The sequence below is a fragment of the Haplochromis burtoni genome, unplaced genomic scaffold, assembly GCF_018398535.1.
Source record: "Haplochromis burtoni strain Fernald_Lab_line unplaced genomic scaffold, NCSU_Asbu1 Contig_68, whole genome shotgun sequence".
Classification (NCBI taxonomy): Eukaryota; Metazoa; Chordata; class Actinopteri; order Cichliformes; family Cichlidae; genus Haplochromis; species Haplochromis burtoni.
In genome coordinates, this window is record NW_024582429.1 from 1859355 (window position 1) to 1870553 (window position 11199).

General features: G+C 39.9%; 1 protein-coding gene across 2 annotated transcripts in view; it reads right to left on the bottom strand.

The window, feature by feature from the left end:
• Positions 1-1542: 1542 nt before the first annotated feature.
• Positions 1543-11199, bottom strand: part of tsen54 (TSEN54 tRNA splicing endonuclease subunit) — a 14247-nt gene continuing 4590 nt past the window's right edge. The window contains exons 8-12 of one of the 2 annotated variants that reach the window (XM_042221491.1): positions 5005-5440; positions 4802-4937; positions 4661-4721; positions 3469-3582; positions 1543-2347 (exon numbers count right to left, since the gene is read on the bottom strand). In XM_042221491.1, coding sequence (XP_042077425.1) covers positions 2197-2347; positions 3469-3582; positions 4661-4721; positions 4802-4937; positions 5005-5440 — 898 coding nt within the window. In that variant the 3' untranslated portion in view covers positions 1543-2196. Of the gene's footprint in view, positions 2348-3468; positions 3583-4660; positions 4722-4801; positions 4938-5004; positions 5441-6681; positions 7919-9287; positions 9402-10473; positions 10535-10614; positions 10751-11199 lie in introns of those variants that run through there. The other variant, XM_042221492.1, reaches the window with a different exon arrangement.

Here is an 11199-nt window from a genome sequence, read left to right on the forward strand (position 1 = left end):
TTAAACATGATAATGTTAATTAGATAATTAGAACAGTAATAAATTAATGTCAATCCAAAATTAACATTGAATTAAAGTGTAAAATGGAAACAAAAACAATGGCGTTATTTGCATATCTCAAAGACCCATATTTTATTCCCAACAGAGCAAAGAAAACATGTACGAGTTCATTAAAAAGAAAAAAAGAATCAGCTCATTTTGAACTTCATGGCAGCAACGTGTGGAAAAAACTGAGATGTGGCATAAAAAGTAAACAGTATTAAAAAGAAACAGCTGGTTAACTGGCAGCAGGTCAGTAACATGATTGGGTTAAAAAAAAAAAAAAAGAGCATCTTGGAGAGCAGAGGTTCACCAATCTGCAAAAAAAACAAAAAACTGCTTCTACAAATTGTGGAACTTCAAAATGATGTTCCTCAATCTAAAACTGTCATCTAAGATTCTGGCAGGAAATCTGTGTGTGCAAGGGACAAGGCTTGAATCAAGGCAGGGGCGACACTGAAGCAGACCCAGCCAAGAGCCGTGATCCCTCCGTGGGTGTCGGGCAGGGCCGGGTATCGTCACTACAATCGATTCGATTCTGATTCACATGCTCCCAATTCAATCCAGAATTTCAATTCGATTCGTGGAAATTTTGACTCAGACAGAAATATTATAATTCTGATCCTTTATCAGTTAAGGACACTCGTGAGACTTCATCTGAGGTGTGAGCATCACAGCAGTTCCTTTGTGTCAAAGTAACTGAGGATAAAACAGAAAAACATGAAGGAGATTTTCCTGTCCTGGCGTTTTAAGCAGATGACCTTAAAAATATTCTGCAGTAGAAAAAAACAAAAAACAAGAATCAACATCTGAACATTCCTGATGCTGCTGAAGTGACGCAGAGCAAAGGTACAAAGGTTTTATTAGAGACACAGCTGTTTTGCAATTTGGCATTATTTTAAAAAAAGTTTACATTTCTTCGGTATCAAACAGCAGACATGAGGCTTTCTTGTTAGGAGGCATAAAATATAAGCAAGCCAATAAAGCAGAAATTTAGATTTTTAGATGAGAAACTGCAGAGAGAGAGAGATCTGCAGGAAGTGTCATTTTATCGTGGTGGAAACAAAACAGCAAAAGTAAGAGAATTCATGACGATGTTTATCTGAAGCGAAATGTGAAGTTTGGATCTTCTTTTGCTGCTGGCTCAGTCAGTTTTGTTTGGAGATGAAACCTGCAGCAACAGAATCAGCGCAAAAAGGACGTAAACGCAAAGCGCGGAGGCGCCGGCGCGTCAGGGTCCGTGAGCTGTCGGCTTTCAGCTCCGATGCCGAGTACGTGGGTGAGAAAGCCGACGGCCCACTGATTCAAACGTGTCGGATCCGCACTTTGTGTTTAGTCTTTGTGCGGAACCCGTTTACCTGCTCTCATTTACCGTTTTAGCTGTTTGGTGGTTGTTGAATAGTTTTGTGAGGTTTAACCTGAATCGGCTTTCGGGCAAGAATATTATATTTAAAAATCGATTCAGGATTTTTAATGAATCGATATCACGTTAGAATGATTTTAATCGATTATTGAAACCCACCCCTAGTCTCAGATCTGCTCCAGAGCCTGTTCCCAGTCGGACATGCCTAAAAACCTCACCTGGAAGCGCCCAGGAGATCCTAGTCATATGAAGCCTTAACAGAGTCCTTTTAATGCGCTGGAGTAGCAGCTTTACTCAGAGCCCTTTGCCCCAGCGCTACAGGAGAGTCCCAACAGGCCTCTGGAGGAAGTTTATTTCCGTCACTGGTTTCTGCAAACTCATTCATTCTGTTAGCACCCACGGCTAACAGAACACTTAGCTCTAAGTGAAATTCTTTGTACCTGAAGCCAGTTTAACCAGCCAGGGATCAAACTTCCACCTTTGGTGCCCACCAGGGGCTCTCAAAAGAACCCCTGCCCCAGTGGGCAGGTACCAGATGGGATGCTGGTGTCCATAATGTGGACAAAGTTTCCTGGTCCCTTGTTTTCATCATCGTAAAGGACTTCTGAGTCAAGATGATCAATAAAATTGTCTTTAGATGTAAACTGGAGCCAAACTGTATGCAAACATTGTCAGAACACACTTGTTCTTGTTTGTTTGTTTACTAAAACCATCTTTCCACCATAAATCACAGAAAATGCAGCCAGTCCAGCAAACAGAGGTTTATTAAAAAGTCCCGGGTGGGTGGGCGGTTCTTAGGGGTAAACATCAGTGGGGAGCTGGAAGTCTTTGAAGGTGTAGAACGATATGTCTCCATAGTCCACCACAGCTATGACCACTGGGATATCTCCGCTCTGATAGGCCAGCAGCTTGATGGCTCGCAGGTCGGGCACGGGGTCATCGAAACTGGGACACAGCACAGAGGTAATCAATTCAAAGGTGTCAGTATATGAGATCACTCAGCAAAGAATCAGACCGATGGCCCCAGCAAGTTACTAATTATATATATTATTAATATTATAATAATAATCTATAATATAATAGAAAATTATTAAATTATATATATTTATTCTTAATAATATTTCATATATATTCACATAAATACATTATATTATACTATTATAATAAATATATATATTAAAAAATATATTAAATAATTAAATTATATACATACATAAAAAAACAATATAATTAAAACTTAATCTAATTAAATATTACATATATATAATATTAATATTATTATACATAACATATACACATAAAAATAACAATATACATTATAATACATACATATACACATATACATACATACATATACACATATACATACATACATATACACATATACATACATACATATACACATATACATTTTGCATTGAACCGTGGCTGAAAGACCAACAGCAGAATGATTTGCTGCTGCAGAAGCTTCGAATTTTGAGTGTTACTGCAGAAAAAGTTTGAACCATCACACATCTCCAAACAAAGACGCTCGCCAAAACACACACACAAAAGTAACAAAGCAGGAAAAAACACCTGAGGATGTAAGATGAGATTATGTAATTGTCTAAGATAGAGCAATTTTCTACTGTGGTGTGGAAGAGTTTAATAAACATCTGATTTATAAGTCTGTCACAGATTAGGGCTTCTGCACAATTAGTTGTATTTTTATATAATATAATTTTAAAAATAATTATATTATATATATATATATATATATAATATATAAATATTTATATAATTATATTTTATAATTTTTGTCTAAAATGCCTAAACCACATAGACTTTTAGACACTAAAATAACTCGATTGATGATCCAGCTTGAGAAATTCTGCTGCTTCATCACAGCTCTGAATAATTAAGCAGCTATTAGTGGTTAGAATCACACCAAGCAGGACGAGAGAAAGGCTCCGTTCATGTCCAGCCACCGGGACATTCATTTAATTTGAGTGAAGCATCTATTGTTTTTCCTTTAAACAAACTAATCCTGAATAAATACGCCGTCGGGCGGCGATGTGATTGCTGACCTGCACACACACATGCGTGAGTACGGTTTCCCCGGGTTGCTCTTCTTGAAGTCGGCCACCGTGTTGGGCTGGTAAACATTGAAACAAATCCTCCAATCGTCCGCATCTTTTAACCTGAGAGGACAAAGCACAAGGTCATCCTGAACGATGCTGACTGCATCAGCACAACGCCCACGGCCTTTATGGTCTGTAAATTAAAGACGGCAAAATGCGACACCAGCGAGACGAGTGAGCGATGACTGTTTCTTTTTTCACTCGCATTTTCTAATCACAGTAAACACACAGAGGCTGCACTCGTCACAGCTTATAATCAAGCCCACATGAAGTCCCAGCTCCAGAAACAGAAAACCAGAAAGCAGACTTGCAGCAGTGGCATAAATTTAGGCGTTTTTCAGAAAAGTTGACCTTGAGGTCTTATCTGAGATTTTCAGTAGGATCTGATGCATCTCTGTAGGGCTGTGCGATACGACCAAAACCTCATATCCCGATATAAGACATCTATCGTCCGATAACAATATAAATCACAAAAATGTAACATTTTTCTGTAAATTCTGTGAATCTCGGGCAGCTCGACTTGCGTGAAGTGTTTCCAGCTGCGCGTCATGTTTTTCATCATTTTTAGACATAAGTTGTAACGGCGCCGTTTTCTTTGTGAGTATTTATGACACGGCGTGCTGCGGGGAAAAGCCTGTTCTAACGTTTGAGTCTAAGGTTTATTTTTTAGCACCTGGCGGCTCTTTTTTGCTTCTCATCCGTAAATAATCTGCATCTTTCATGTGATTCAGTTTATTTTGAAAAGTCTCAACAGGATCTTGAGCTTTATTGTGAAAGGTTTATGTGGAAATAACGACAACGCATAAAAACAAGCGCGTTTGTCCGTCTAGTAGTGTGGTTATATTAAATCATAAGAGAAAGACAGAACTTTAAGAAATTAATAAGCCACTACAGTGAATCAAAACGATGAAACAAATATTGCCGTAAACAGTTTATTTTGCGACACCACGAAACAAACGACAGACGTTTTTATATCGTCATCCGATATATGGTTATATCGAGCAGCCCTACATCTCTGGCATTAATTCTAAGATCCCACGTTGCCTTTACTGAGGGGTACAAACGTCCGACTGTGCACTGGATGTGCAGGGTTAAAAATAACACTTCTGCTCATGTGAGTAAAACAAATCGTGGATACCTGGACGCTCCCTCCAGCAAATGAGTCGGTTTGATCACGCTGATTTTTTCCAGCAGTTCTCCTGGAAAAAAAACTCAAATCACACAAAACAGTAAAAAACATTTTTAAATTAAAATCTCCTTCACGGTCATGTGATCTCACCTGTGGCGATTGGCTGTGTCGGGTCATGTAACGGAGTAACTTCCCTGTTCCACAGGTGCGCTGGTCGACCTTCCCGCTTACCCTTCCGCCTCGCCATCAGCTCCTGATACTCCGCCCAGTTTCTGCACCGCCGTACCTTTAAGGAAGTCCGTATAAATTAAATTTGATCCTCAGCTCCTCCGATACCTTTAGTCTTTACAAACCTCTCTGTTTTTGTTGACGTCCCACCGCCGCCTGTATTTCTCCCTCTTCTGCTCATTGGCTGACATCTTCACCTGCCGCAGGTTTATTTTCTGCCTCCAGGGGGCAATGTCACAGAAGCCCACCTTCAAATCCCTGGGCAGCAGAGAAGGGTCTGGAGGGGCCAGGTCACTGGGGAAGTGCTCCCTGGAGGTGGAGCCCAGGTCAGGGAAAGAGATGGAGCTGAAGTCCCAGCACGAGGAGCCAGATTTGGAGCCGTGACCGGAATCTTTGTCCGAGTCCCCGAGAACATCCATCATCCACCAGCTCCTGCCTCCGCCCTCGTCTGCTGAACTCTGGGCCTCCGGAGGCTCTGGAAGTTTTTTATCTTCCTCTCCTTCACTGCATTTATCCTCCTCCATCTTCTCAGTGGAGCATTCCTCCTGAGCTTCAGCACGGCTACACAGAAGAAAACTCTTATAAGACTTCTTACATTTTTGTTTTAACACACTGGGGTGAAATGTTAAGCTTAGAAACAAAACATTAACAGCGACTATAACATCACACTGAACTATAAGACAAACATTAGCAGCAACATCCATTTGAAGATTTTGGAGATCTCTCATTTGTGATATTTTGAAACCAAAGGTATTTAAATGTCAGCTCACACCAGCAGAGAGCAGCACAGACTCAGCTTTCATGTGCAGCTGCACGTGGAGGCATCCAGATTTCTTTTTGTAGCTACAGAAAAAACTAATATAGTATATAATAATAATAATAATATAATAATAAACAACTATTTTTATTGTACAAGACAATAGCTAAATAATAGCTTTTGTTACTAAGATGTAGTTTCACAGATTGCCAAAAGTCAGCTCATCTCCAAAAAAAAAAAAAAAGAGCATCTTGGAGAGGCAGAGGTTCACCAATCTGCAAAAAAAACAAAAAACTGCTTCTACAAATTGTGGAACTTCAAAATGATGTTCCTCAATCTAAAACTGTCATCTAAGATTCTGGCAGGAAATCTGTGTGTGCAAGGGACAAGGCTTGAATCAAGGCAGAGGCGACACTGAAGCAGACCCAGCCAAGAGCCGTGATCCCTCCGTGGGTCTCGGGCAGGGCCGGGTATCGTCACTACAATCGATTCGATTCTGATTCACATGCTCCCAATTCAATCCAGAATTTCAATTCGATTCGTGGAAATTTTGACTCAGACAGAAATATTATAATTCTGATCCTTTATCATTAAGGACACTCGTGAGACTTCATCTGAGGTGTGAGCATCACAGCAGATTCCTTTGTGTCAAAGTAACTGAGGATAAAACAGAAAAACATGAAGGAGATTTGCCTGGTCTGGGATTTTACAGCAGATGACCTTAAAAATATTCTGCAGTAGAACAAAAACGGGAAAAAACAAGAATCAACATCTGAACATTGCCTGATGCTGCTGAAGTGACGCAGAGCAAAGGTACAAAGGTTTTATTAGAGACACAGCTGTTTTGCAATTTGGCATTATTTTAAAAAAAGTTTACATTTCTTCGGTATCAAACAGCAGACATGAGGCTTTCTTGTTAGGAGGCATAAAATATAAGCAAGCCAATAAAGCAGAAATTTAGATTTTTAGATGAGAAACTGCAGAGAGAGAGAGAGAGAGATCTGCAGGAAGTGTCATTTTATCGTGGTGGAAACAAAACAGCAAAAGTAAGAGAATTCATGACGATGTTTATCTGAAGCGAAATGTGAAGTTTGGATCTTCTTTTGCTGCTGGCTCAGTCAGTTTTGTTTGGAGATGAAACCTGCAGCAACAGAATCAGCGCAAAAAGGACGTAAACGCAAAGCGCGGAGGCGCCGGCGCGTCAGGGTCCGTGAGCTGTCGGCTTTCAGCTCCGATGCCGAGTACGTGGGTGAGAAAGCCGACGGCCCACTGATTCAAACGTGTCGGATCCGCACTTTGTGTTTAGTCTTTGTGCGGAACCCGTTTACCTGCTCTCATTTACCGTTTTAGCTGTTTGGTGGTTGTTGAAATAGTTTTGTGAGGTTTAACCTGAGTTTCTGGCAGAATTTATATTTAAAAATCGATTCAGGATTTTTAATGAATCAATGACGTTTTATTAAAGCTAAGATCGATTTTAATCGATTATTGAAACCCACCCCTAGTCTCAGATCTGCTCCAGAGCCTGTTCCCAGTCGGACATGCCTAAAAACCTCACCTGGAAGCGCCCAGGAGATCCTAGTCATATGAAGCCTTAACGGAGTCCTTTTAATGCGCTGGAGTAGCAGCTTTACTCAGAGCCCTTTGCCCCAGCGCTACAGGAGAGTCCCAACATGCCTCTGGAGGAAGTTTATTTCCGTCACTGGTTTCTGCAAACTCATTCATTCTGTTAGCACCCACGGCTAACAGAACACTTAGCTCTAAGTGAAATTCTTTGTACCTGAAGCCAGTTTAACCAGCCAGGGATCAAACTTCCACCTTTGGTGCCCACCAGGGGCTCTCAAAAGAACCCCTGCCCCAGTGGGCAGGTACCAGATGGGATGCTGGTGTCCATAATGTGGACAAAGTTTCCTGGTCCCTTGTTTTCATCATCGTAAAGGACTTCTGAGTCAAGATGATCAATAAAATTGTCTTTAGATGTAAACTGGAGCCAAACTGTATGCAAACATTGTCAGAACACACTTGTTCTTGTTTGTTTGTTTACTAAAACCATCTTTCCACCATAAATCACAGAAAATGCAGCCAGTCCAGCAAACAGAGGTTTATTAAAAAGTCCCGGGTGGGTGGGCGGTTCTTAGGGGTAAACATCAGTGGGGAGCTGGAAGTCTTTGAAGGTGTAGAACGATATGTCTCCATAGTCCACCACAGCTATGACCACTGGGATATCTCCGCTCTGATAGGCCAGCAGCTTGATGGCTCGCAGGTCGGGCACGGGGTCATCGAAACTGGGACACAGCACAGAGGTAATCAATTCAAAGGTGTCAGTATATGAGATCACTGCAAAGCGAATAGCAATCAATCAATGACCGAGTGGCCCCAGCTATAGTTGACTAATTTATATATATATATATATATATATATATATATATATATATATATATATATATAATATATATATATATACATATATATATATATATAGATATATATATATATACATATATATATATATATACATATATATATATATACATATATATATATATACATATATCATATATTTATAATACACATATATATATAAAATCACATATATATATATCATATACCATAATATATATATATATATATATATATCATATAAATAAATATATAATATATATATATATATACATATATAATACATATATATATATATACATATAAATACATATACACTACTATTACATATAATATATATATAATATATACATCATATACATATACTACATCATATATCATATATATACATATATACATATACTATATAATAATAATATACATATATACATAATATACATATATAATATACTATATATATACATATCACACTATATAATATATATATATATACATATATAACATATATATATACATATACATCATACATATACACATATACATACATACATATACACATATACATACATACATATACACATATACATACATACATATACACATATACATTTTGCATTGAACCGTGGCTGAAAGACCAACAGCAGAATGATTTGCTGCTGCAGAAGCTTCGAATTTTGAGTGTTACTGCAGAAAAAGTTTGAACCATCACACATCTCCAAACAAAGACGCTCGCCAAAACACACACACAAAAGTAACAAAGCAGGAAAAAACAGCCTGAGGATGTGAAGAGTGAGAATTTCACTGTAATTTGTTACTAAGTATCACAGAGTCAACGGTTTTCTTATACTGTGCTGTGGAAGAGATTTAATAAACATCTGATTTATAAGTCGTCACAGATTAGGGCTTTCTGCACAATTAGTGTTTTCTTTGTATAATATATATATATATATAAATAAAATTTATATAAATATTTATAATTTTTTGTCTAAATGCCTAAAACCACAGTTAAGACTTTTAGACACTAAAATAACTCGATTGATGATCCAGCTTGAGAAATTCTGCTGCTTCATCACAGCTCTGAATAATTAAGCAGCTATTAGTGGTTAGAATCACAGCAAGCAGGACGAGAGAAAGGCTCCGTTCATGTCCAGCCACCGGGACATTCATTTAATTTGAGTGAAGCATCTATTGTTTTTCCTTTAAACAAACTAATCCTGAATAAATACGCCGTCGGGCGGCGATGTGATTGCTGACCTGCACACACACATGCGTGAGTACGGTTTCCCCGGGTTGCTCTTCTTGAAGTCGGCCACCGTGTTGGGCTGGTAAACATTGAAACAAATCCTCCAATCGTCCGCATCTTTTAACCTGAGAGGACAAAGCACAAGGTCATCCTGAACGATGCTGACTGCATCAGCACAACGCCCACGGCCTTTATGGTCTGTAAATTAAAGACGGCAAAATGCGACACCAGCGAGACGAGTGAGCGATGACTGTTTCTTTTTTCACTCGCATTTTCTAATCACAGTAAACACACAGAGGCTGCACTCGTCACAGCTTATAATCAAGCCCACATGAAGTCCCAGCTCCAGAAACAGAAAACCAGAAAGCAGACTTGCAGCAGTGGCATAAATTTAGGCGTTTTTCAGAAAAGTTGACCTTGAGGTCTTATCTGAGATTTTCAGTAGGATCTGATGCATCTCTGTAGGGCTGTGCGATACGACCAAAACCTCATATCCCGATATAAGACATCTATCGTCCGATAACAATATAAATCACAAAAATGTAACATTTTTCTGTAAATTCTGTGAATCTCGGGCAGCTCGACTTGCGTGAAGTGTTTCCAGCTGCGCGTCATGTTTTTCATCATTTTTAGACATAAGTTGTAACGGCGCCGTTTTCTTTGTGAGTATTTATGACACGGCGTGCTGCGGGGAAAAGCCTGTTCTTACGTTTGAGTCTAAGGTTTATTTTTTAGCACCTGGCGGCTCTTTTTTGCTTCTCATCCGTAAATAATCTGCATCTTTCATGTGATTCAGTTTATTTTGAAAAGTCTCAACAGGATCTTGAGCTTTATTGTGAAAGGTTTATGTGGAAATAACGACAACGCATAAAACAAGTGCTTGTCCGTCTGTAGTGTGGTTACATTAAACATAAGAGAAAGACAGAACTTTAAGAAATGAATACAGCCACTACAGTGATCAAAACCATGAACAAATATTGCCGTAAACAGTTTATTTTGCGACACCACGAAACAAACGACAGACGTTTTTATATCGTCATCCGATATATGGTTATATCGAGCAGCCCTACATCTCTGGCATTAATTCTAAGATCCCACGTTGCCTTTACTGAGGGGTACAAACGTCCGACTGTGCACTGGATGTGCAGGGTTAAAAATAACCCTTCTGCTCATGTGAGTAAAACAAATCGTGGATACCTGGACGCTCCCTCCAGCAAATGAGTCGGTTTGATCACGCTGATTTTTTCCAGCAGTTCTCCTGGAAAAAAAACTCAAATCACACAAAACAGTAAAAAACATTTTTAAATTAAAATCTCCTTCACGGTCATGTGATCTCACCTGTGGCGATTGGCTGTGTCGGGTCATGTAACGGAGTAACTTCCCTGTTCCACAGGTGCGCTGGTCGACCTTCCCGCTTACCCTTCCGCCTCGCCATCAGCTCCTGATACTCCGCCCAGTTTCTGCACCGCCGTACCTTTAAGGAAGTCTGTATAAATTAAATTTGATCCTCAGCTCCTCCGATACCTTTAGTCTTTACAAACCTCTCTGTTTTTGTTGACGTCCCACCGCCGCCTGTATTTCTCCCTCTTCTGCTCATTGGCTGACATCTTCACCTGCCGCAGGTTTATTTTCTGCCTCCAGGGGGCAATGTCACAGAAGCCCACCTTCAAATCCCCGGGCAGCAGAGAAGGGTCTGGAGGGGCCAGGTCACTGGGGAAGTGCTCCCTGGAGGTGGAGCCCAGGTCAGGGAAAGAGATGGAGCTGAAGTCCCAGCACGAGGAGCCAGATTTGGAGCCGTGACCGGAATCTTTGTCCGAGTCCCCGAGAACATCCATCATCCACCAGCTCCTGCCTCCGCCCTCGTCTGCTGAACTCTGGGCCTCCGGAGGCTCTGGAAGTTTTTTATCTTCCTCTCCTTCACTG